General features: G+C 53.4%; 8 protein-coding genes across 8 annotated transcripts; 6 read left to right on the forward strand and 2 right to left on the reverse strand.

Moving 5' to 3' along the window:
* Window positions 1-33: 33 nt before the first annotated feature.
* PHACADRAFT_185976 (uncharacterized protein) lies at window positions 34-1,859 on the forward strand (the record flags this gene model as incomplete). The annotated part of the gene is made up of 4 exons (XM_007397910.1): window positions 34-37; window positions 131-343; window positions 396-1,274; window positions 1,329-1,859. The coding sequence occupies 4 exons, from the start codon at window positions 34-36 to the stop codon at window positions 1,439-1,441; spliced, it is 1,209 nt and encodes a 402-aa protein (XP_007397972.1). The 3' UTR covers window positions 1,442-1,859.
* A 2,919-nt stretch (window positions 1,860-4,778) lies between these two features.
* On the reverse strand, window positions 4,779-7,343 carry PHACADRAFT_259526 (uncharacterized protein). Its single transcript, XM_007397911.1, has 6 exons — window positions 6,235-7,343; window positions 6,157-6,180; window positions 5,705-6,098; window positions 5,298-5,655; window positions 4,965-5,243; window positions 4,779-4,896 (listed from the first exon to the last, which is right to left on the reverse strand). The coding sequence occupies exons 1-5, from the start codon at window positions 7,327-7,329 to the stop codon at window positions 4,970-4,972; spliced, it is 2,145 nt and encodes a 714-aa protein (XP_007397973.1). The 5' UTR covers window positions 7,330-7,343; the 3' UTR covers window positions 4,779-4,896; window positions 4,965-4,969.
* Window positions 7,344-7,726: 383 nt separating this feature from the next.
* Window positions 7,727-10,271, reverse strand: PHACADRAFT_259529 (uncharacterized protein; the record flags this gene model as incomplete). Its single annotated transcript, XM_007397912.1, has 18 exons — window positions 10,226-10,271; window positions 9,570-10,173; window positions 9,505-9,515; window positions 9,413-9,453; window positions 9,343-9,354; window positions 9,242-9,295; window positions 9,170-9,183; window positions 9,086-9,114; window positions 8,996-9,027; window positions 8,878-8,941; window positions 8,692-8,823; window positions 8,603-8,640; window positions 8,519-8,553; window positions 8,357-8,460; window positions 8,281-8,307; window positions 8,208-8,229; window positions 8,114-8,158; window positions 7,727-8,060 (listed from the first exon to the last, which is right to left on the reverse strand). Coding segments are annotated over exons 2-18 (964 nt in total), but the record flags the coding sequence as incomplete, so codon positions are not given.
* Window positions 10,272-10,624: 353 nt separating this feature from the next.
* On the forward strand, window positions 10,625-11,479 carry PHACADRAFT_147683 (uncharacterized protein). Its single transcript, XM_007397913.1, has 5 exons — window positions 10,625-10,781; window positions 10,838-10,974; window positions 11,025-11,087; window positions 11,140-11,177; window positions 11,233-11,479. Exons 1-5 carry the CDS (start codon window positions 10,646-10,648, stop codon window positions 11,252-11,254), a joined length of 396 nt encoding a protein of 131 aa, XP_007397975.1. The 5' UTR covers window positions 10,625-10,645; the 3' UTR covers window positions 11,255-11,479.
* A 1,193-nt stretch (window positions 11,480-12,672) lies between these two features.
* On the forward strand, window positions 12,673-14,275 carry PHACADRAFT_210981 (uncharacterized protein). The gene is made up of 6 exons (XM_007397914.1): window positions 12,673-12,979; window positions 13,032-13,062; window positions 13,114-13,290; window positions 13,362-13,453; window positions 13,508-13,692; window positions 13,745-14,275. Exons 1-6 carry the CDS (start codon window positions 12,710-12,712, stop codon window positions 14,034-14,036), a joined length of 1,047 nt encoding a protein of 348 aa, XP_007397976.1. The 5' UTR covers window positions 12,673-12,709; the 3' UTR covers window positions 14,037-14,275.
* Window positions 14,276-15,393: 1,118 nt separating this feature from the next.
* Window positions 15,394-19,108, forward strand: PHACADRAFT_259539 (uncharacterized protein). The gene is made up of 5 exons (XM_007397915.1): window positions 15,394-15,541; window positions 15,608-16,508; window positions 16,560-17,620; window positions 17,673-18,104; window positions 18,165-19,108. Exons 1-3 carry the CDS (start codon window positions 15,448-15,450, stop codon window positions 17,293-17,295), a joined length of 1,731 nt encoding a protein of 576 aa, XP_007397977.1. The 5' UTR covers window positions 15,394-15,447; the 3' UTR covers window positions 17,296-17,620; window positions 17,673-18,104; window positions 18,165-19,108.
* Window positions 19,109-19,334: 226 nt separating this feature from the next.
* PHACADRAFT_259540 (uncharacterized protein) lies at window positions 19,335-20,464 on the forward strand. Its single transcript, XM_007397916.1, has one exon. The coding sequence runs from the start codon at window positions 19,711-19,713 to the stop codon at window positions 19,996-19,998; it is 288 nt and encodes a 95-aa protein (XP_007397978.1). The 5' UTR covers window positions 19,335-19,710; the 3' UTR covers window positions 19,999-20,464.
* Window positions 20,465-23,260: 2,796 nt separating this feature from the next.
* On the forward strand, window positions 23,261-24,187 carry PHACADRAFT_259542 (uncharacterized protein). The gene is made up of 3 exons (XM_007397917.1): window positions 23,261-23,587; window positions 23,645-23,834; window positions 23,895-24,187. The coding sequence occupies exons 1-3, from the start codon at window positions 23,527-23,529 to the stop codon at window positions 24,136-24,138; spliced, it is 495 nt and encodes a 164-aa protein (XP_007397979.1). The 5' UTR covers window positions 23,261-23,526; the 3' UTR covers window positions 24,139-24,187.
* Window positions 24,188-25,095: the final 908 nt, after the last annotated feature.

The following is a 25,095-nucleotide window of genomic DNA, read 5'->3' on the forward strand; positions in this document are numbered from 1 at the left end:
AAGCCTTCCTTACTATGCCACTGACGTGGAAAGATGAGTGAGTCAAAAGATCTAAATATCTTGTATTTCTTTCTGACAGCAGACAGACTGGTGATAGCTCTGAGACGAGCTTGTTTTGAACTCGTACCAGACCCTCGATATCGTAAGCCTTTAACATGGGGTAATTTATCTGGAGCATTGGTCTATCTGGTTCCGTACCTCTTCATGTGCTACCTGGCTAGAAGAAAAGATACCCGGCCAATACGTCTCCTGCTCCTTCCGACCATTCTGGCAATGGTCATACGCGGAACTTACTATTACGACTGGTTTGAGCCCAGATATTATTTCTTTACGTGGATTAGAGGTATATCTCAATTTCGTGTTGAAAGACTTGTATTGATATCTCGTTTGTGCAGCACTCTTGGGCATCACAGTCGCTGTTCAAAGCGTTGATCTCGCCTTTTCTGCGAAGGGCAGGCTTAAGATCGGCGAGACAGAGCTTCCACCATTGTACGGCGACTCGCGAACATCCGGTGAACAGACCCAGTGTTCAGGATTGCTCCCACATTGGGCCCTGGAAGCCTTCGACGTGGCGTTCGCTCTGCGAGGCATCGGGTGGCAATTCGGCAAGGGAGCCAGTTTTCCCAAAGACGCAAGATCGCTCCAGCGCGGCGCGTTTCTCAAAGCTACTGCACTCACATTTGTCAAAAACTACCTCGTCCTCGACTTCGTCATCGGCGTGATCCAACAGCTCCCTGGCGTCGGCTCGACAGCAGGCGGCAGCATGTTCTACACGAGCCTTCCCTCGTTTCCGCGTTACGTCGCCTCGACACTCATTTTCTTCATATCCGGAGCCGCCATGACAGCAGGATTCGAAACTTTGTACGCGCTTGGGACCCTCATTGGTGTCGGGATTCTCGGGCAGTCTCCAGCGGCGTGGCCTCCGCTCACGGCCAACCCTTTCGCCACGGAGTCGCTGAGCGACTTATGGGCCAAGCGCTGGCATCAGACGCTGCGCAGGACATTTATGGTTATGGGCGGCATACCCCTGGGATGGGTTGCCGGTCGTCCGGGCGTCGTAATAGGTGCTTTCGTCGCATCTGGCCTCTTCCACGAGCTCGGGGCGTACGCCCTTGGCCGCGGGATGGACCACCGTGTCACGTTGTTCTTCACTCTTCAAGGCGTCGCGGTATTACTGGAGAGTCTGTGGTTCGGAATCACAGGGCGCAAGGTCAGTGGCTGGGCGGGCCGCCTTTGGGCATATCTCGTTATGGTTCCCTCAGGGCAGATGTGCCGTAAGTATGTCCCTTGAGTCTGCCCATTTGGGTGCGCGCTGATGATTATTACAGTCGACGCGTGGTTCAACCGAGGCCTCGGAGGTTCACTCTTCATTCCCAAATTCATGAGTCCGGCACAGTCGTTGATTATTCCAGCAGCCAAGCAATTTTTAGGTCGTCTATAGTACATAAGCTAATTCCGGTTATATACAACTTTTCCCTTCTTGAAGGAGTCATGTCTACAGTATACCGAAGATAATATGAAATAAAGAACAAAACGAGGAAGCATCATACACGTAAGGGTACGGCCTGGCACCCAAAAGGGGGATCTAGCTCGCAGGGGGCGGGAAGGTGGGAGCTACACAAGTAAGTTACTACTGTCCATGTCAGGATTTATCATCTTCTACTATCCGAATACAGCGAAAGGATCGGCATGAGTTACGGTATGAAGGAGCGTTCGATATTTTTGCTTTAGGGAAGCGGGTGTTAGCATGCGCATTCTGAACCTTGTATTACGACGTACTTCCTGTAGGATGAAGGCGAATCCATATGCGAGTTGAAGTCCGTATCTACTCTGATAGAAAGCGTCTGATTCTCCTGTTGATTGACAGTTATTTTCTGTGCCATGTGATGCTGGGCAGGCAAGGCACCAACCTTATCATACGACCGCCCAGGGAGCATACCATGCGAAGCGGAACTTGAAGCCGTAGGGCCTGTCCGGCTGTTTGAAATATGTGATAGGTGGATGGATACCATCTCATCAGAGTGTTCTCGAATCTTGTTGCGTGCGTTTAGCCTGCCAGCAGTGTTAGATGGAGGCAATCGGTCAGTATGAGGCCGTGTACGTACATTGCCAGGTATGCGTTCACATACACTGCGCACCCCGATCAGTTACATTTGCCAGTGTCGAGTACAACCACCAAGAACAAGATGCACGCACGCTTGCTCAGTTGGAAGTAGACGGCCACGTAGATGAAGTTATCGGACTGGGAGGCGAACTGGAGAGAAAATCAGTGTGAATGCCGAATGGCACCGGGAAAGCTGGAGCTTACGAGGATCAAACACACGCTCGACGTCAAGCTAAAAGACATTTAGACAAATCATACCCTTATTTGTGCGAAGTGCTTACGCGGTGAATAGACCTGCAACCCATACTCAGCTTGTACCCCAGTCGTGGACATCGGCCATACCTGCGCACCTGTATTGATCACATAGGCCATGAGAATATTTATCATAGATTCCGTCCTGCAGATCCGACGTTAGCGTAGTGATCAGATGCAGAAAGAAGAAGTGTATGTACCTTCCGAACCCGGTTCGGGACTTGTGAAGGAAGTAGCAGAGACAAAGAGCGACGAGGCAGTCCCCGGAAAAGCCGGTAGCAAATTCGAGATAGACCAAGGCCTGGTAAGCCGGATTAGTCCGGATCTTTGAAATTCTAGGTGATAATCTTACTCACATCCAGCTTTTGCAGAGCAACGAAAGTGATGTGAAAGCTATACTGTACCGTCAGTTAGCAGCAACTGACTGACAAGTAAAACCAACCATTTAATCGTAATCACTACAGATATATGATCATCAACAACGTCCGATGGTGTCAGACAGTCGTACTTACCAAGGCTAGTAACTAGATATCGCAAGATGGGTTAGCAACCAGTGGCATCAAGACAAAGAACATCCTACCCAGTTCCGTAGTGGAGACGGTGAGCTGTTGAAATGATACGTCAGTTGCTATGCAATTCAACGAGGTCACTATCTCAACTTACAATCGTAGTAGCGGGCATCCAGTGCCCGTGGCTAACTGGATAGTTGACGAACAATTTAGTATGAAGTAAAACGGGGTACGCATAGGCAACTGACGGTGCCAAACCCGCCATGCAAACATTCTGCGCAGAATAGGTTGTCAAACATTTGTTCCTTGGACTCCTCGACGTGGGACTCACCCCCGCACAATGAATTGTGTCGTCGACTGGAAGATCGAACTGAGGAAACGGCGAGACGTCTTTCGGATTCAAGACTTACGGTCACCAAAATGTGAAGCTACAGCTCTTGATCAGTGACAACCCGACCTTAGACGGGGGAAGCAAGACTTACAATAATGCTCCTGTAGTAGATGAGTATCCATTACCACCAGTCTAAGGTACTCAAGAAGCATAGCGCACCATACGGGATTGGAGAGGGACAGAGGGTCCCCGTAGTTGTTGATCAGATACCAATACAGGATATGGCATATAAGGGCCATGTCAAAAGAATCAAGGAGCCTTCCGATGCACATTCAGAATGTATGCAACGTCAACCTGAGGGTTTAACATTGGGTGCGTACCATAATACAAGAACCACGCCCTTGACGAGCCACTTGTCGCCGTGTTCTCGTTGATAATACACTACGGTCTGTGTGGACGTAATACCATAAAGCCTGAACGGACGCTTCATGAGTAATATCCTGGAAAAAGGAGATGAGGGACCTTACATTGCACTCACGAGGCCACCGAGCAGCAGAGCGCCAATGGTTGTGTCGAGGTTCAAACCCAGGGCGGCGGCGCTGGGAGGAATGACTGGAGGGGCGGACATGCTGGGCTGTTGGTAGAAGGCGAGAAAGACTATCCGGGTTCAGGTTCGTGAAGCGGCGCTGTTTATACCAGGAGGCCGTGCGGGTGCTATGTAGCACAGATAGATAGACATCAAGGTGACGCATCGTGGACTTTTGTCGGTAGACATTGCTCCTTTCTAGGTTCGTGGAACACTCGCACGAAAGGGACCAAAATTGCTATTGAAAGATTATCCGGGTGGCTGAAGAGGACGAGCGGGACCGCAATACCAGAAGCCGCGGGCACACGCTGCGGCGTCGACGGGCTCTCACGATACCCGCCGATCTCGTTTCTTCCTGACTTCGCCGTCACGCGCCCGATAGTTCTGGGCGCAAGCTAAACGAGTCTACGGAGTTTCGGCATCGCGTGGTCGAGCTTTGTCCAGAGCCAATCCATGGAAAATCGGAAACCTTCAGTCACCCAACTCCGCAGAGATATCACAAAAACCTGAATTTCGTGACCGAACCGACTTCTGACAAAAGTGCCATCCGAGCTGGGTGAACATTAGGACCTGTATGAGTGCTCGCTACACACCTGTTAAAGAACTGGGCCTTGGATCATATGTCGACTAACTGGTTGCCAACAGATGCAGAGCAGTGCCTCCGAATGTAGTAAAATCTACGGCCTTTATGACTTGTGGGTTGCAACCATAATCACCGCTGAGACTCAGGCACACTCATCTGCAACGCAGACGGAGTCACCCTTGAAGCTTGAAGCTTGAAGCTTGGGGCCTGATGATGGAGGGCAGCAGCCAGGCAAAGGTCTCGCCGCCCCCTTGTGCCTGGATGCCGCAAGCACGGCGTGATCTGAAACTGATCTGAAGCATCTAAGTACCACATACCTTGACAGTAAGCAAGTTTCAGACTCCGTACAGAGAGAAAACTCCACATGACCCATTGCATAAAGCATTGGCCAGGTAAACATTTATTATATTTCTGACTGTTCGGACAAGCATATTGTGGCAGGAGCGTAGCGCGCACGGCCCAAGAGAGCCTGTGGCGCTGCCCCCGTCGCCGTCTTGTACTCATACACTCCATAAGGCATGTTAACTGCTTCTGAAAATTGTCACAAATTTAAGCACTTCGCCGCCGTTTGAATTAAGCAAGCGAAAATCGTCACATACCTATGTCACAACGTCTTGCTTATCCCCTCCGCTCTTACATTCCACCCTGTTTTAGGGAAACCAGGTGCCTGTGCCGTGCTGCCATCCCACCCTTCAGCCATCATCGCTATAGCGTACAGCAAACTACCAGAGCTAGGGAAGTATGGCGTAGTCACTCGCACACCGCCGACGGGCATGCCGACATCATCAAACTGATACAGCGGATGAAGCAGCCATTCCATCGCTTGCTCTGTCTCCCCGTTGCGTGCGGCCGACATGGCGAGCATAGGAAAGTCCCATCTAGCCAAGATCATTCATCAGCAGAGATCTCGCATAAGAGAAACGCAGACGCACCCCCAGCAGTTGCTGATGTTCCAGGTAGTGTACACCTTATCCGCGGTCAGCTTTGCAATTGTAAGGTTGACGCCATCGATGGGCGGTAGCCAGCCGTGCAGACCGACAAGGGCGGGGTGGTCGTTGATGTACGTCGGGTCTGTCCAGAAGTTGGATTCGATTCCTTCGTATACGGCATAAAGCCCGTCTTCTATCGGAAGAGGAGCAAGGTTCTCTTTGACGTGTTCCCAGGCACTGGGTACCGCGAACCCTAGTCGCTGCATCCACGTCTCCGCAAGACCCAAGCCGTACTTCCAGTATGCAAGTTCGAATGCTGGGTTACGGGTCACGTTGGGACTGGTATCTTCCGCAACGACATCTACATTTGACGTCAGCTTCCCGCAAGACGCGAATGCATGAGTACCCACACATCGGCGGACCAAGATCATACCGACCCGTGCTCTCGTTCAACCATGCGAACGCAGTCATCCAGTTCGCAGTCTCGTTGATGACATTCTGCCACTTCTCGAGAGTCGACTGGGACTTGGTCATCCGGTACTCGTACTCGGCGAACACGAGCGGGTGAGGCTGTTGCCAGATAAGCAATTCGTTGATCTCGCCGGGTGCAGATCGACCGGAAGGGTCGGTCATTTTCGACCACCGCGCGCCCATGCTGAAGCCCTGCTGCACCTGAGCCCGCTGAATGGACGTCTCCAGAAATCGATGGTACATGCCCAAGGTCCGGTTGAGGAGATCCCAGTTGTTCCACGGTGCCCAGTGCCCGAGGTGCCAGAAGACCTCCTCCATGTGGAATTTCCCATACTAAAGCAACTGTCATAAGCACGATTCGGGAATGCCACGAGGACTCGGGACAGCTTACCCATCCGTCATTGACTAGCCCCGACTACAGAGAGGATGTGAGCGACATGATTCATTATCGACAGCAATGATAACTCACTTCTTGCGGAGAAGCGTCGCCAGCTGCATTGACTCGCATGAGGTAGCGAGATAAGATGATACGTCTTTGCAACTCGTCTGCCCTAGGGTCGGAAGAGCCCGTGTAGACGTCGACGAATCCACTTTCCGACCAGAACTGTTCCCACGTCTGGACCGACTCTTCACCTATAGACTTATACGAGACAACTGCCTTCGATGTGTCATTGGGCAGGGAGTAGGATACAGATAGGGAAAAGGAGTTCGAAGCATTGGCAGGATGGATGGAGTACCGGTGCGCGGCGGGAGTATCGCGAGAGATAGTGAAGTGATCACCGCCAACAGAGGTAACGAAAGTCGAGTTTACGAGCGTGTGGCTAATTTGCGCCTGGACACCATTAGGAAGCTTGTCACCCACCCGAAGCGTAGTTGTATGGTTACTGGTCATGTTGAAGACGCCGACGAATGGGGCCGAGAATTTGGATGAGCCGTCGTTCCATGGGAAGTCTAGGTACACGCCGAGCTTCCCAGCTTGCAACGGCGAAGATTCAATGTTAATACCGACAGTGCTGCTGGCCTGCGCAGAGACGGTGGTCACGGCCACCAGTTGGCCGCCGAAGACGAACTGGCTTGACATGGTCCCGGTCCAAAGATCGAGCTCTTGTTTGACGTTCTCAAGATCGCTTTCTGTTACGTTCAGGGCCCTCCCGTCGTCATCGAGGAAGAGCAAACCGACGCGACCTAAGTTCACCCGGTTCGGGTTCGAGATGAGCCACTGTTGGACCAAGGGCTCGCCGTCGAACTCGTATTGCACGAGTCGGCCGTGGAAGTCCCATTCCACACCGCGGTAATTGTAGATGTCCGCCCACGTCTTGCCGGGCGGAAGACTGTCATTCTTCCAGGCCCAGTCCGACATAATGGCGAAGGGAAGGAAGGTTTGGAGCCCGGTCACATCCGAGCCGAAGGCGAAGTGACCGTTGCCGACCTGCATGGGTGTGGTCGAGCTTGATGCGTTGCGTGTTGGGTTATATCGCGAGACCATGGCATGACGATCAATGCGTGACGCGCCAAGCGCGAGAGGCAGTAGTGTCGAGAATGCTGCAAGCAGCCTTAGGAACATCGTCAAAGCGGAACTTCTCTGGTGCTCAAAGGTCTTCGCTACGCTTGAATGGTGTCGACCTGTATATACACACGCAAGCTAACTCGGCAGGGTGACGGACGGAAGAGTATACGTTTGGCGGCCCGGATATCAGCCCATGTGATGGACACTTGCATCCCCGCTGGTGTCCTGACCATGGCCTCGTGACCTGCACGGCCACCTCGACTCGAAATCTGAAGATAGCCGTCGGGGTAAACTCAAAGTGTCAGTGCACGGAAACTAGACAAAATATATGTCTTACGGACTCGGTGACGCGTGTCTAACCAGTTGAGTGATTGGGGTGGACCGTCCTAGCCGTATCGTCAGTAAATGAGACATCTTACCTTGGGCATGACGCTTCACCACAAGGAGTGAGCGACGGATCAAATAAATACATAAGCGTGCGATCCATAAGCTAAGGATACAACAGCGTATAACTAGTACTACAAAGAGCGGAAGAACGCCTTTACCTCAACCGAGTGCCCAACTGCTGATATTCTCGCTCGATGGCGTATATCTCGAGATCCACGGATGACTCCGTAGACCGTAAGCCGAGTAGACGTGGATGTCTGGCATGAGGTATTGGTGAACGGGGCATAGACGGACTCGCGGGAAGCAGGTAATCGCTGGGGATACTCCTGCGTGATGCCGCGTAGGCCTTCAAATTAAGGACCATACGCGACGAGATGATGTTGACCATGGCAAGCGCGAAGCTGTATCCGTGTAATGACGATCTGGCTGGCAGAGAGAAAGCGAAGGAACGCACTATCGAGCCAGACCATTTAATGTAACAGGCGCGAAAGCCCAAACCCTGAACGCCGTGTCAATGGAGTGCGCGGGCCCGTTGGCATTAGACTCACATAAGGCAGAAGGTGGTGCAGACTACGTCAGCTTCGTCAGCAAATATTCTATCCATACAGATTGGATTCGTACCAGTGACGGCGACAAAATAGACCATCCCTGGCGAAACATAAGTTCGGGGACACGCATAGTACACAGCGAGACCTACCATCACGAAAGAGAATGCGAGTAAGCTTGCCGAAGGAGCGGGAGTCTTCTTGTTTGAGAAGCGCAAGAAGAGTCAAGATGAAGAGTATGGTTTCGAAAATAATCCTACATGAGGTAATGTTAGCGTCTACATTGTGTGGAACCGAGAGAGGGCGAGACTCACGTTGGGAGCCATGAGATCCAGAGGTACCAAGGCATCTGTTGGTATGATGTTAGTGAAAAGCTCACGAATAAATTCACGACTTACGTTGCCAACACATGCACCATGGTCCGGTTGAAGGGAGGCTAATACCGCCGGTCAGCAGATTTCTTCGTTCTTGAAGCCTGACGACTCACGAATCACGGCTATCACGCCGAGTGTAATGACCGCCGTTGACGACAAGAAGTATATGGTGCCGCTAGTCCACAAGAATCGTCGAACCCAGCTACGACCGTTGTAAAGAGCGAATACCCTTATTGCCACGATTACTGCAATGTTTGCTCTCAGATAGGGTATCTGGTGCTTCGGAGGATCGAACACACCGTGAATTAACATGAAAGAGGCGAGGGTGAGGTAGCTCTGCATCACCGTCCAGATCTTGCAGAACTGAATACTCTGTAAGGCGAGAAATAGGGCAGAACGCAGACAGAAGGCTCATACCAACATTGAGCTAGGCGTGACACCGGAAAGCTCTATAAAGTGAGGAAGTCAGTGTCTGTAGAGACCTTAGATACTGGACTTTGAACATACCGTAGACATCGACGATGATAATACACGGCCTTCAACACCTCGCATTCAGGTGGTTATATGCACTCCGAAAAAGAAACCACGTACACAATGTATCGGTTCTGTAGTGCAATGGCGTTAGATGGCATGTTTTGGGAAGAAAACATTCCTTGAACATACCAACAAGAAGATCGTCGAGACGAATCCTGGCCGACCTCGCCAGATGAGGTCAATCTACGTCCATAAGCAAGTTGTCATTAGAATTTGACCGCAGGAAATACCTCTTGGTCGAGCTACGCAGGGACTCTTCAGTTGGATGCAAGACCCAAAGATGCTGGCTAGCTGACTCACAGTCAAGAGATGGTCGTGTACCAAAGCTGTCAGGCCAACAACTAGGAGTACGAGCTCAGTGCGATGTTAGTCGCTCAACATGTCTCACGCACGGGTCAGGGCCCTGCACCACGAATCAACACGTGTGGTAGGTGAGGCAGTAGCGAAAAGAACGTACTTTACAGCTACTCCCTGCTCGGCAGCGGTCACGAATGGCACAGGAATGTCGAGCGCAAACATTTTCGTTTGTCAACGGTCAACTTGGGCAAATGTTTGACGGAGCAGAGGGAAGTGTGCTCTGCATCGAGAGGCTTATTGTATGTGCGGGCATATCAAATCAACACCGCCGAAGGGTACATCCCGTGCTAACCTAAAGGTTGTTCCTCAATAGGGCAGTGCTTGTGATACCATGCATGGAGGCTGCGTGTACGCGTAAACTCTTGTAGGTGAATCCGCCGCGCCTTGTGCGACCATTCGTCGAGACATAGCAATGTTAATGCGGAACAGGAAAATCCCTCAAGCGCCAGATGCCGATACCGGTGCGCCCATTGCCGGAACCTAAGACAACGGGGCTCACGAGCTTCCAGGGTCGGCTGGGCCTGGGGCGATACTTCCCCCTCAGAAACAGTAGCAATTGTCGGGGGCAACCTTGCTATTAAGTGCCGACTTCTCGGTGCACGGATGGAAGTATCGCTTTGAGCACCTATACGGCATAGTCCAGGGTTCATGTCGTCCTGGGGTACTCATGTCTGCTCTGGACGCCCAGATTCATCGATAGGCATCTTTGAGGATTCGATTAGGGCCAATCGGGATGGTGAGATCACAATAACATACGGATTCACAAATCTAGACAAAGACCATCCATACGCGTCTACGCTGAAAGCTCCCTCACCAAACGAGTCCATTGTCTGTCAGTGCTAACGCAAATTGCTCACCATCATGACCGTGCAGCATGTCGGCGTATGCGGAGACGCGTGCAGCCACTGGAACCAGCACCGCTCAACGATCTGAGCAACGCCTAGGCCTGATGCATTGATGGCTACCAGGCTTCGTGGCGCACGCCGAAATGGGTCGAGAGAGAGGTGAACCAGGCCAACGAGGGGCGCAACACAGGCGCAGACGGACATTCTGGTCGATGTCAGCGTGCAAGACCGAGCTCACATGGCGTCCGCGCCAGTTGCTGGCGCGCAGCCCGGGGTCTGGGCTTTAAGCCCACGGAGCCGTGGCGACCCCGGATACCTCGCTGCCCCGGACATGTCACCGATGGCGGGCAGTCCTGACACCCACACTCGTGCGCTGCCTTCGGCATGGACCTCGCTCGACTCTGGGCCCAGTATGCAGGAAACCCTCGACGCACTTGAGGCGTACAAGAAGAAAGACCCCTCTAAAGGTGCGCTATCTTCGCCCTTGCGTGCTGCGGTGCTTGTGTTGAGGCGCATTGGGCAGTGGTCGTGCGGTTCAAGGCTGTGGGCAACGCTCCAATTATGAAACAGAACTTGTACAAGATCACAGCCTCGAATCGGTTTCAGGCGGTCATACAGTTCCTGCGCAAGGAACTAGGCTGGAAAGCGGGGGATCCGTTGGTGCGTACTCAAGTCATCCGCAGACACCAGGGTGCTAAACCTCTACGCAGTTTACATATATCAACCTCGCTTTCGCACCTGCTCCAGATGACACTGTTGCAAATTTGTACAAGGTATGAAAGATACCGTCACAGCTGGGAAGGTTAATACTGATACCTCGCGCAGTCGTTTGCGACTGAGGGTCACTTGATAGTAAACTACAGGTATACAACATTCACTTCTACATCGTCATGACTACTCACGCGCCGTATTTTTCAGTACTACCGCTGCCTGGGGCTAATGAATATGTCATACATGCACCTATAACTTATATTCGCTGCCCCCGAGTCCGATTGCTGCACGATTACCGGAAGTTAATGGTATTTACACCCCGCTGTATTGGATCTGCCCGCATAATATACTTGCATCTTTCATAACTGGTAGAGAGACTCAGAACGACGCAAGACAAGACCAATAAACAGACCAGCTCGACCTGACCGGTGCCAGGTGTCGTGATTCTTCACGCTTCTCTCAGTCTGGCATTATCTTGCGAGCTGTTGCTTAGGTGCTGGCTGTTCGCCAAGTGAGGACTTAGCCACTGATCTAAAGAAATTCAGCACTAGTTGACCCTCAGTTTTGGACAGCCTCACCATCGTTCCGAAGATCTCAACAAAGGTGAGTGGTTTAAATCATATCTGCTCGTTTTCCCCGACACCAGACTCGTGTGGATTCTTCCCGACGTGCTTCAAGGTATCTTTTTCCTTCAAGTTATATTTGCAGACTTGCTCCTGGGCACGAAGTAGCACAACGAGCATACCTGGTGAAGACACTTTCCCTCCTCCCTAGAGGTCCACCGGCGCAAAGCACCGCCGCGGTAAGACTATTCCCTTGGTGACCTAGCAGTGTACCCAGTCAGCGATGACAGCAACCATATTGCCTGATGAAAGACGCGGTATGTCCAGAAGCGTTTTCTGGACCGGGAGAGAAGCAACACGCCGTCGCGGACGATTCGGCGAGGACAGCTCTGCAACCCAAGAAGGGAGTCGCCCCTATGGTCGAATTATGAACTTGAGATTACGTTCTAGTAGTACAAGACGCATAGCAATGACATGAAAATGTGTTGAAAGTGCACTTAGTGCACAGTATCCGGGGGCGCCAGTTGTGCGATACACAATATTATCACGCATACGCGCCCCGACACGCTCGCACCCAACATTGCGCCTTGACACGTCCTGTCACGGCCATGATAGATTCCCGTATTTCGACCTATCGATATTTCCCGCGCATAAACACGATGGGGCAGCGAAATTTTCCTTCCTCCCTTCGATGGCCATCCTGGCTCTCAAGAAACCCCCGAAGATTTCATTCGCTGTATGTCTTGTCAGCCGCCTTGGCCACACCTATCACCACGGCCCTCTGAGGGCCGGTAGCCTGTAACACACCAGACGGCACTGGAGTGATTCTGCGTAAATATTACCATGCAACACTTTCCATCAACGTCAGGGAAGGCCGGAGGAGTTGGTGGGCTCCGCAGCCTACCCTGAACCTACCGCAAGTAAGAGTCGGTCGGTACCAGTAAAACTCCGGAGTCAATCCGGAGGCATTCCTAATCGTTAGAGACTCCGGCCGGGCGGGGTTGACTGGGACGCGCGTGATGGGCCGGGGCACTTCGATCAATTAGCAGCTCCAGAGAAGTGTGCTTAGAGGTCAAGTGCTTCCCGCTATCTCACATGTCTCCTCCTTACGACTAACTGCCATGTCCTACACTACTCTGGCTGTCTGTCTTGTTTTTTTCTTCGCGGGCTTTGCGCTCGCCGGGGATACCGTCCGTCTGGGCTCGCTCATCGACCAGTGTCAATTTATGGTCGATGGGCACAGCTTTAATCTGTGCCCACTCTTTCAAGAGAAGAAAGTGCGTTTCACAGGCTTCACGAAAGAAACGCCCCCTACTATAACCTCGAGCTGGTATTCGATCTCGTTCGATGGTTCATTGCCATACAACACCTCCAAATCCGCGGACTATCAGGTAAGGACATATATATCTCATCTTCACTGGGCTGTGATCGACGCGGGTGCAGTGTCCTCCGGGGACATGGATCTGCATGACTGGTGCGTAGCTATCCCATCTGGGCTGTCTCTGCAGCTGATAGGGCATACTAGCCTGGAATAGGCACAAGAACCAATCCTGGAGGGAGGGTCGCCTCCTCAACACGATTCCAGTCGCCGGTGCGATGTCTACCGACAACAATCCTATTATCAAGGACGGCGAGTATAAACCTGGCGTGGAGGTTACTGCGCGCATGGTGCCCTCGTGGGTTGGAGGAAGCGGAGGCAGAGGTACGTTGATTCTTCTCTGGTTCCTCCGGAGTTCCGTCGCGCCTGCTTATCGCTCTGGCTACTGCAACTAGATGTGCTGTCTATCAGCCTACACGGTGGATACTACGTCGATGCGCCTCAATTCGCGGCATTCCACTTCGTCTGCACGGCGGAGCATGAAAATGTACGCAGTAAACTGACTGGCAGACGACTGCGGGCTAAGGCGCTATTTGCTTAGTCAAAGCCTGAGCATGCTCACACGCACGACGGAAGCCACTACTTTGCATGGAAGACCCCTCACGCTTGCCACTCACGCCAGGCGGTACCACCCCCCGGGTCTCCTGCCGGCGAGCAGGACCTTGCGCCGCCATCTTGGAGTGATCGCTCCAGCGCTGGTTACTGGACACTGCTACTAACCTCTGCGTACGCCTTACGGGCCTTGCGACCTCATGCTTTACTGACATGGTCTTTCTAGGGGTGCCGTTGGTATTATCGCGTATCTGATCTACGCCCCACCGCGTCCTTTGCGCAGGCGCGTGCAACAGTATCTGAAGGCCCATCCAGCGTTGCTGCGCTTTCGCGTAGGCGAGGGTGTATTGGTGCGCTGGGCGCACGAGGACGTGCTCCTTGAGGACCTCGACGACGAGGCGACGGTTGTGCACGGAGACGATGTGCACTTCGCCGATGAGGAAGAACAGATCCCGCTCAAGCCGTCTCCTCACAGGGCGCGCAGCGGGTACATCACCTACGGAAGTACCACCAAGTGACATTTGACACTCTGGACCTGGTACGGACCATCTACGACACATGTACGATCACATGCACAAGCTATCTTTCGTATTCTTTATTCGGATGTAGATCTAGTTCCCCTCTGTGTTGTAGAATTACTTGCTTGTTCTGTTTCGCGAGCAGTGTATGGCTAATGTAAAACCAAGGAATTCGGTTATAAGTCAAGTTGCTGGACCCAGCCTGGAATGCAGTCACAACTTGCTCAAATCAGGCTCGAGCTGGGTATATTTTATGCTCCTATTCATTGAAGATCTTACTGCGAGCCGGGGTAATGAGTCATGGATTAAAAAGAATTATCGCTGCCTCGTCCTGGCGATGTATGCATTGGTATGTAGCGCTGAGAAGGGAGATTCTGGTGGTATTTGTGACATAGTACTCAATGGAAGCGGTCGAATCGTGAAAAATTAACATCGCTGGGCATGACGGGATGTGTCAAGGCGCAATACATTAGTGCAGTACCTACGATCGTACGCAAGTCGCGACGCGTTGACAAACGCGTCTACGCGTAACGCGCACCACTTAGCATACGGCACTATGTATTAAGTGCACTAGTGACACAGACCAGACTCAGACTTCTATATAATCCAGCCAATATTGAACCTACTGGCGTAGGAAGTGCCTAAGGAACGCACAGCTCGACATTGCCTCCCAGCATCGTGTCCGCGAAATATACCTCAAACACGATCGTCAGCTCCATCAAATAGCTTAATATGCTCCTTATTGGAGATTCATGAAAGCACGAGGTCTCTCCTCAGGGTCTTGAAGAATACTTCTTCGATGTATCGTCTGTCCACTAGCAGCGCAGTTGGAGTTGTCGTCAGCGCCGGGATATATCACTGGGTCATCAAATGGCCCTGCTGCAGCGGTGCCTCGCGGGGGTATCTAAGTGAAAGGGAAAGCATCTCCATCAAGAATGCCACGGAGGCTTTCATGCTTTGAATGCGAGAGCCAGCCCGCGAACAGAGCTAGAAGCCGAAGGAGACCTTGGAGCGCATCAGCAAACACAAAATCACGCATCTCCAGGATGTAACAGCTAGTTTTACATGCTTACCACAAGCTACGAGGGATCTTGGGTGGCACTCTGTGGCACTCCGAGCGGAAGGCCCAGCGCTTCGAAGCACTGTGGCTACGTTCTAGGTTTCATGGGCATGAGTAAAAGAAATCAAACAACACGAGGCTGCGGCCCATAAACCCCACTTTCGAGTGCCAAGGAGGTGGCCGGTTGCGAGAGCAAGGACGAGAGTCAGAATCATGTAAGCACGGGTCCACGGTGAACCGAATCCAGCCATACCCGGCTTGACTCCGACCACGACCACGACTACAACCTCGACCTCGAACAGTGCATGCACGACTGTACACATTCGCTTTCTCTTCGTTATTCTCAATAATATGTCTTCTGCACTATCAGATACGACGCTATCTCCAGCACCATTCAGTCCTTTTTCAACGTACTCAGTCACCACTAGCGGCGCCACTTCCGATGGTGAGTACACGCCCTCTGAATTGCACGCCTGTAGAACATCTCTGATTGTACTGATTGCCTCTTCAGATGCGCCTGACCTCGGTGCATTTGCCACTGTATTCCGCGAACTCAACCATACCTACCAGAACCCACGCACGAATACCCGACAACTATCTGACAGCGGCGAGTCAGCACGCACACCAACATCGACCTTTCTCCTATCAGATTATGAAGCTCCGCCTGGTTCGACTGTGTGGACTCAAGGCCCCATTGCTGATTACCTCGAACATACGGACTCCGAAGGCCATGATCAGACTTCGACGGAAGACGATGCGGAGCCGCCGTCGATAAATCTCTCCAGTGTATTCGGGTTCTTGGCTGAGGAGCGAGCGAAGCTAATCGCGATGAGGGAAGCCAGCACGGCGGCAGGGCGGATTGCAGGACACAGCTCATCAACGACCTCGGACGGCACCTGGCGACATGTTGTCCCCACTCGTCGGCGCCGGCGCAAGCGAAAGCTCGACCGCTCTCAGTCATTGCACAACCAGATCCGCAATCCCGTCAACGCAGACGCCACGACCGAAGAAGCTCAGGACAACGATGAAGAAGACGAAGAAGAGGAAGCATCGACCTCTGACCCTGGTGCTCCAGCGAATTACTACGAATCCACGCCTGCTTCTCCTCGTCCAAAGCCTCATCGCCGGGAGCGCACAACAACCCACACCGTGCCAGATGAAAGAGAAAGTCGCTTAACGATACACCAAAGCCGATCCACCCCATCCCTACGACTGCAGGCTACGCTCCCCATCGATCCCCGTGTTCTTCAGCTGCGCAACCTCGCCCACAAACTGCGTATGCTGTACCCGAAGGATTCGAAATATCTTACAGCGGTTCTATCCAATGATCAACCGGATGGTTCTGATTTCGTCGATCCTAGAGGGCCATCGCCAAGGCCGAAAGACACCCCAATACATGTTTTTGTTGATTTGTAAGTTCACTGCCTTCTACCTTCTCGAAATGTATCTAACGGCTACCTTAGCTCGAATATCATCATCGGATTCCTCATATACCTCAAACGGCTCCGTATCAACCGCAAAGTTAGACATCTTTCGCATGCAGCGCTTGCGCTGATTCTGGAACGCGGCCGACCAGTAATGAAACGGGTCCTGGCGACCTCTTCACCTCTTGTCCAGCCCGTGGACTCTGCAGAGCAGATGGGATACGACGTCTGCATCCTACAGCGGGTACCAGACGATGGCGAAGGCACAGACCGACAGCACTCCGGCAACAGTGGCGCGGATAATGCCCGCCCGCAGCACATTATACATCACACCAAGCACAGCAAAGGCAAGGCACCACTCGTGAAAGGCCACAGCCGCAAGACGTCGTCCATAAGTGGCAACGGCGGGAACTCGACCGAGTCCGACTCGAACGGCGCGAGCGCTGCACACGCGCCCTCTCCCGTGCGCAAACGCTACCGCGAACAAGGCGTCGACGAGCTGCTGCAGCTGAAGCTTCACCAAGCGATCGCGACCACAGACGATCCGCCGCCGGGCGCGACGATCGTCCTCGCGACGGGCGATGGCAACGTCGGGCAGTTCAACGAAGAGGGCTTCCTTGGCTGCGTGCGCCTCGCGCTCAAGAAGGGCTGGAAAGTCGAGCTGTACGCCTGGGAGGGTGGCCTCAGCAGGACGTGGAAGAAGGAATTCGGTGGGAACAAGAAGTTTGAAATTTACATGCTCGACCGGTTCGCGATGGACTTGCTGGAGCTTTGAAGGAAGCGTTATACTTAAAGGACCCTCAGTCCATCTCTCAAGCTATGTGGATCTCTGCACGCTGCTTTCTCTTTCGTCTCTTGCTCGGGCCATTGGTTGCATACGAGCTTCATCTCGTCAATGAGTATCATTGTTATTGCTCTGTGTTCTTTGTAGTAGCACCCTATAGTACTGTATGTATTTGTATGTAATACCCAAAGCTAAACGGAAGCCCACTACTCGTCTGCGACAATGTACAGTAATGGTACTTTGTACCTATAATCTGAACGTGGTATTCGCGGTATCGGCGGAACGTGAAGATGCGCGAAGTATTGGCATACTCAGTCTAGTGGGGTTGAGATTCGGATATACTGGCGAGCAACTGAAGTAGTACTCACCGTCCCTTGCTTTCTCGGGTTTCGAGAAGCCTAGTGGATTCGCGTCGGAGATCGAAGATCCTCGAGGCCTACGAAACACGGGCGTACTAGATGTTTGCTTCGTGCGATCCCGCCAGTTTGAGGATGCGTCGGCCACACTTGAGCTCGCCCGCCGATGCTGGCCCGCATATTTCGCCGCAGACGCATTAGCACTCGCAGACCCTGTTGTCTCGCGAGGCGACGGAGCGTCGCTGGGACTCGGAGAAGGGAAGTACTCAGAGCCTGAAGATGGCGTCGCCGCCGCAGATCGCCGCCATTTAGGGACCTCTCCGTCACCTCCGTATGTGCTCGCGTCGGGGGACTGCCCTGACATGTGCACACGCACAGGTGGAGGCCTGCTAGAATGTTTCTGACGCACAGACGTCGCAAGTGGCGCTGGGTGCTCGTCGTTGCCTGTGGTTGTACGCGTGCCCTCAGCAGCTGCTTGATCGAATTGGACAGACAGCAACGTACTTCTATTCAATGCTTTGGTGAAGGATGTGTAGATGGCGTCGTACTGCTTCTGCCAGACTGGCTCGAATAAATCCAGAACGAAGCGGTGTTCGGCTGCAAACAGTTCTTCTGTTGTCTGCTCAGAGAACTGCAGCAGCCTCCGCCACTTTCTGTCTTCTTCGACCTCCTCGAGGTCGTCCTGCTCCTCTTCAGGTTGCTCATCCTCCAGGTGGCCTACTTGTGCCAACGCATTCTTCAGCATAGGAACGTACTCGGCGATCTGGTCGTCTGTAGCACAAAAATCTGCGCAGATGAGGTAGCAAGACGACCGCTCGCTGTGAAGTTTGCTGCCCTTCCCTGTCGTGATTTTGCTGAAACAGCGCCGCAGCAACGCTATAATCTCGATGATCCAACTCCTAGTCTTGGTGTTGGTCACGATTATAGCGTCGCCGCCGCGCTGTATGTTGCATAGTAGGATAAGAAGCTGACTGAGAGCCAGCTGTATGCGGTAACTGGCGGGTACGCGACCTGCTAATGTGGGGAATGCTCCAGCGATGATGAGGTCGAATGCGCGGCTGGACTGCTCGGCGTCGCCAATAACTGGGTTCTCCCCCTTCGCGATAGCATCTTTGGCAAGAGACACGATATCAGCGAAGCAAAGTTCGTAACGCGGTTCTTTTAGGTGAGTCCCTTCTACAACCATAGCCCACCGTGCTTCTTCGTCAGACAGCGTAATACCGACCCCACGGGTCTCTTCGTTGCTCTCTAGAAGCCAGTTTGAAAAGCCTCCTGGAGAGCACCCAAGATCGAGGAATCGCTTCACGCTTCCTTGAGCGAACCGAAGCTTCTCCTCGGACTCCGCCATCTGCGCGAACGCCCTCTGATAGCTCCTCAGATTAGCCAGCGGATCTGTCGGCACGGTGGAGCGTATCCTGTTGGCTTCGAAGCGTTCCTCAGTGGACGGATGGGCACCGTAGAGTTGTTTCAGGCGACGGAGTCTCGAGTGGATGGGGGACGCCTGGAGGAAGAAAGGTTCGAGCGATCTCGCGGTATCCTCGGGACCATGGAGGTGGTACTTTTCCGAGAGGAGTTTGTTTAGCTCTTCGACCGATTGAACTATCGGCGTGCTATCTGGCTTGGGCATTTGGGTATTTTGCCTGGAGTGATTAGTGCAAGTACTGTGCAGGATGCACAAGAGGCGTACCTCGAGGCATCGATGGTACGTAGCTGTATAAGGTTTCATGCCACGCGATAAAAATCCTGAAAAGGATGCGTCGCCTCGTGCATATTTTGGCTTCTGTCAGTGTCTCGACTTGACATCTAAGCAACACCCAGTCTAAGATAGGATACCGAGCCAAGTCGGCACAGTAAGATGCTGTTAGATGACGACAGGTTTGTCGAACGCCACATGAGAGGCATATGTACGAGGCGCCACAAACACAATCTTCTACGGGTGCGAGCGGCTAGATTGGCATTTCGCAGTGCAGCTAATGAAAGATTGTTGAGCTTCCGCCTGGTCGGATGCGAGGGTAATGAAGTCCATATCAGAGCTCGCAGCCGTTCATGAATGGGTCTTTCCCCGAAGTCCGCGTTGTCTCTGTTGTCTCTGTTAATAGTCGGCTGTATGGCAGTGAAGCAGGTCGGATCGGACCAGAGCAGCACAAACAAAATCGACCATCACAAATCTCAGTTCTCACATATGTGTCGCGCTTCATGTCGGCCCACTGTTGTTCCTGCCACTTCCCGGATACCCGCTGATGGCTTCTCCCAGTCCGAGAACAAGTGGACCGCTCGAGGTGTGCAAGCGCCAGCGATGTTTCGTCCTGAATGTTCAAGCGTCTCGACCCTGGCGTAGATTCTAAGTGGAGATAGGCTTCCCTGCGATGGATGGACATGGAGACGATCTGCACAGTCGCGTTTGGTGAGCATCGTGCTTTGATATCCGCGGTAAAGGGGGCGTCCAAGTGCGGGGGCACCGGTCGAAGTAACAGCGGTGATTTTGCTACGGCCTGCGTATCTGGAGCGGGTTCATGAGAAGCGTGTTTTCATGCTCGGTGGGAGCGTAACGGCGTCAGTAAGAGCTAAGACGCTTTCGGAAAACTTCGCCAAACCTGTCATTAGCAACGACCAGAACGTTCTGTTCGCTCCGGGAGAAATCATCGTCTAGACAGTGTCAACAAATCGCACCATGAAGACGTGCAACGTCTAGAGAAGCCCGAAGACTTATTTCGCCTTCGATTGGTAGCTTCGCGCGAGATCAGCAGTGACTTAATCCGTCGTCATTGTGCGTTATTCCGCGGCGAAGGAGCCTTTAGAGCTTATGGACGCCGGAGTAAGCAGCAGCGCGCTGTTTCTGTGCCGGCCCGTGCGGCAGAACTTTGACTTACAAGCTTGTGGGATTTCCCCCTAAGGACATGTCAGCAATGCCAAGATTGCGACAATGAACGAAGGATTTACCGTATGACCGTGCATTCCCGTCCCAAAAAAAATTCAGCACGTTTGACGCGAGCAGTGTGCAGCATGGAACTGATCCTTCCATGTTCCGTCCTGCGAGCACGGAGCTTGCTCAGGATATTTCTCCGAGAAAATTAAGTGTCATGAAAACCAGAAAAAGGGTACCAACGGCCACCGCTGCCAGCGTACCTGCTGCCCTTCATAACGTTATGGTCTGGAGGCTGGAGATGTGCCGAGCGACGACGCCACCGCCTTCTCTCGATCGCACGCACGCACGCACGTGCGGTGCGCCCTGGGGCCCCGTGCGCTGAATGTGAGCACAGCGCGATCCAGCACCAGGGTACCAGATGCACCTGGGACGCTTTACGGCACTCATACCGACGACAGCAGCTGGCAGAACGGATGTAGCGAGCCCCTGTGGTCGCGCTCCACTTCTCTTGCGGGAACTTGCGGCAAGATTAGACTTTCGGCCATGTCTTCGCTACGCGTTGCGCATTGAGTCGTCGTCCGTGGCATCAAGCAGTTAACACATGCACAGGCAGGGCCGCCATCTCTGCGGCTGAGGACGCCCAACGAGGACGATCGTCGTCATCAGCTTTGGCAAGAAGCTCGGGGATCCGGTCCTGAGCTGGTATGCGGCCACCAATGCTAACTCCTGCGAGTTGCGAACGTGAGCGTGTTCGCACAGATAACTGCCTCCGTAGGGCACAGGGCGGCGCAAGCATTACCGATGCTGCCAGCATCCCGTCAACCTTCTCGGCTCGCGGGGATTCCCAACGATTGAGTTGCAATTGCAACATCGACGGTACGCGCAGACTGCTGCTTGTGCGATCCCAAGTACGCGTTTTCCCGGACAGAACGCGAGATTTCTCAGTCGCGAGAGGTTCCGCGTTTTGATTGCCTGTAATGATACGCTTATCGCGAGCGTCAGTGCAGGTAACGTTCACCGCAAACGCCTGTCCCTTACGAAACAAAGGGCTGAGTGTCGCCGGAATGCCCTGGAACCGCGTTATCAAACCCCGCAACACCGCCTGCACGACATGTACGCTGGTTCTTGTGCCGATGGCGATGGTACGGAATGGTGGGAATGGTGGGGGCCCGACGCGTTCAGCTTCGCGAGGCACCCGCCTGTGCGGTTGAGGCAGACCAAGTTAAACTTCCCAGCATCGGGTCCGATCGAGATCTGTCTCAACACGAGCAATTGCGGGGCTCGCTTCGGTAACGTCGTGAGCCTGCGCAGAAAGCCTCCTGACTGGCGGGGAACGCATACCATGATAGACATGCTGTCACCATAAAGATATGCTTTGATAAGACACGCAACAGCATGAGGTAGCTTGGAGAAGGCTGTTTCGACGATAGAACGACATCCCTTGTGTGATCAGTCGTTTACTTCATGAGAAAGAGAGAATAGAAGCCGAACCTACCCTGCATTAGCCCGCTGCCCAGATACGCTGGTAAATACCGCAGCCACCGCAGACTCAGGATGGCTCTGCGTCTGCTTTACGTGTATGTTAGCTCCATGGAGGACGTACCTTTCTTCAAAAGTTTCGCCGAAGACGCTGGTAAGGTTCTCAGAAGGCGCGTGAGTGGTGAGTAATCGTGAAACGTCGTGCACGACAGGTGCTTGAGCAATCTAGTCGAGTCACTCTTCAGCAAAAGCACGCCACGTTGAGCTTCTGATGACAAACCGGCATCCAACCTATGCTGCTGAAAGTACTCAAACCTCGCTTCTGTAAAGCGCTATCAGGAGTCATGAGAAGACTGAACCTTGGTGGACATACGATTGCATTATCTCAAAAGAAGCATTGTCGTAGCGGATCCCATTCATTGTACAGGAAAATTTATCTCGTACCTGTGAGACGCCTCACGCGTCAAAATGCCGCTTTCCCCTTCCAAATCTCCGTTAACGGGCACCGGAAGTACCAACATTGAAGGATGTACGTACAACAGTGAGATAAGAGGATCAGGCTGCTGCGATACGAGGTGGCGACGAGGTACTAGCTTCGCGGATGCAGATGTAACATGAACGGTGTGCAGGTGGAGCTGAGCGCCACGGGAGCATTTCCCGCCATCACCCGCTTTTAGCCTCTTTTGGAGATGTCGGGACGCCACGAGGCTCGGCGATCTCGCCGGATCCGTTTCCTTCGCCCAGATATGCACTTCTCTTCATATCCAGTTTGGAAACAAGAGAAGAGAGGCCCGCCTGGCTCATATCTTTGCGTCGCGTTTGATACCGAAAGCAGCGGTCGGCTCGGACTCTTGCACCGCCGCGCTGCGCGGTTCGACAGGCCGCTCATCTCGCTTCCACTCTGAGCCCGAACACAAGGTCGAGACCAGGCCCAGCATTTCGGGGGTAGCCACGTTCATGCGGATGACAATGCGAGCAAACGGGTGCGACGCTTTGCATTCCTTCGGCGGGCTTGATTGGACAGCCGGGTTGCTCGTACCGCGCGCGCCTCTCGCGGCCGCAGACCTGAGAGGTCGTAAGGCGAGCGTAATCCTCCCTCGGAGAGCTATCGCTGCCTGACTGCTCCCGAAGGCGCGGTGACGCAGGTACAGCTAAGCAGCGTCATGCGCGTAGATGGAATGTCTCAGGACGACAGTGCTATCGGGTCGAAGACTGGAAGGCACCTCACACGTGATCATAAAGAGTGCAAGCTAATTGTTGATTGCGGACAGCAATAATGACACAGAGAAGATGCAAGATTACACACAAGGGTTACTCCCCAGCGAAAGTATGCAAGATGATAAACTATGCGAGTGATGCGGATGCGAGAGTATGATGCCGAGGATATAAGTAGTGAGGAAAACGTCTAGAGATGCAGAGGGAAGGCGTGAGGCAAAATGCAGGAGAATCGACAGCTTTTGAAAGTGTGGGTCATCATCAGCGCAGCAGTAGAGAACCCCCAAGAGTCCCGAAGAGAAGAAAATGAGAGAGAGCGCAGGCGACGTCTATGGTTGGCCGATTAAACGGTTATTTTTTGTTTTAGCTGGAGGGCTGAGCGTCAGCAAACCACGTCGGTGCCAGGGGATAGGACGGAACGTACTGGCTTGCGCATCGTCAATGCTGGCGAGCCCGGTGAATACGACGTTGGTGTTGTCTGAGCAGCGCGAACCCTCATGTCAGCCCGAGGTTTCTCAGAGGGAAGGCGCCGGGGTCAAACGTACCGGACTCGGTGCGGTGTACGCGGATGGCGGGTGCCCTGAGGCAGCGCTTTTCGAGAGGACTTTCTTCAGCTGCAGAGGGGTGAGTGTGAGTGGCAATGGACTTGAGACGTGTCGCGCTTTGGGGCGTACCTTTGCTTCACTCTCGGCTGCGCGCTGTGCTGACATGGAACTCGGGTGCAGCGCGATCCCGTCTAGACTCCTGGCTTGTGGGAGCGAGGACAGCGAGCAGGCGAGGCTTGGGAGTGAGATGAGCTGTTCGGGAGCTATGGCAGAGCTCGAGGACGAGCGGGATGAGCCGGACTTGGTGGACATGGCGCAAGGAAACGTGGTATGCTCGCGCGGGTTGAAGCGAGGATGTGGGAGGGTGTGCTAGGCACGAGAGCAGGGCTTTTACGCGACAGAGAGGTACGCGGCGGATTGGAGGCTTGCAGTGAAGTGCGGGAGGGGAACGAGAGGCTGGCAGCAGGAGTTTATATACTGGAGGGCCTAGAGCCAGAGTCTCTGTTTCGGCCTCGCACCTGCAGAGTTGAATCGGGGATCTGGGTGATCCAGCCTTGTGGGATGTCGCGAAGGTTTGCCTCGGCTCGCTCGTCGAGTTTGGGACACGGTTGATGGTCCAATCATCCTCCGGGGGGCAAGCACGGAATCTGATCCAAAACACCGAGGTCTGCGTTTCCCACATCCCTCGGCAGCCCCTCGGCACAGATAACAGAGTAACACTGCGCTGTACACCGTACGTTATCCACGCCCGCAACTCCCCGTGAAATCCTCGTCCGCGTCCACACGCTCAAAACCTTGTCGCCGCACTAGCACTCGCTTTCCGACTTTCGTTTTCCGGCCCTCATTTGATACAAATCTCCGCTGCAACACATACCGCACAAAGGAACGTATGATAAAGTCTTACGTCCACACGCCACCGACGGCAACAGGATGGCAACGCGCTCGAGGTTGCGCCAGTCCACCTTGGCGATACCCGCCGGACTCGGACGCGCATCTGCACCTCCCGTTGTATTGCATGATGCAGACCCAGAATCGTAGACCTCCTTCCCTCGTCGTCCTGCCCTCCGCCGCGAGTTCGATCGACCCTCAGGCCCAAGGGGCTTCCCCTTCACCTGACTTGTACTTAGTCCGAACGTCATTTCATCTTCCACGCCCGATTCTCACAGCCTCATGCCACCCTACATCCTGCTCCTGCCATACCATTTCTGTCCCATTCAGGCCAGACCAAGACGCTGCCATGTTGCAGTCCTATTACAAGTCAGCCGACCTCACGGCGCTCCGCATAGAGATGTCCGTTTTTCCTCCCGGCGAGCCCTGTCGCTGCGCTCAC

The sequence above is a fragment of the Phanerochaete carnosa genome (genome assembly GCF_000300595.1).
Source record: "Phanerochaete carnosa HHB-10118-sp unplaced genomic scaffold PHACAscaffold_7, whole genome shotgun sequence".
In the NCBI taxonomy this organism is placed as follows: domain Eukaryota; kingdom Fungi; phylum Basidiomycota; class Agaricomycetes; order Polyporales; family Phanerochaetaceae; genus Phanerochaete; species Phanerochaete carnosa.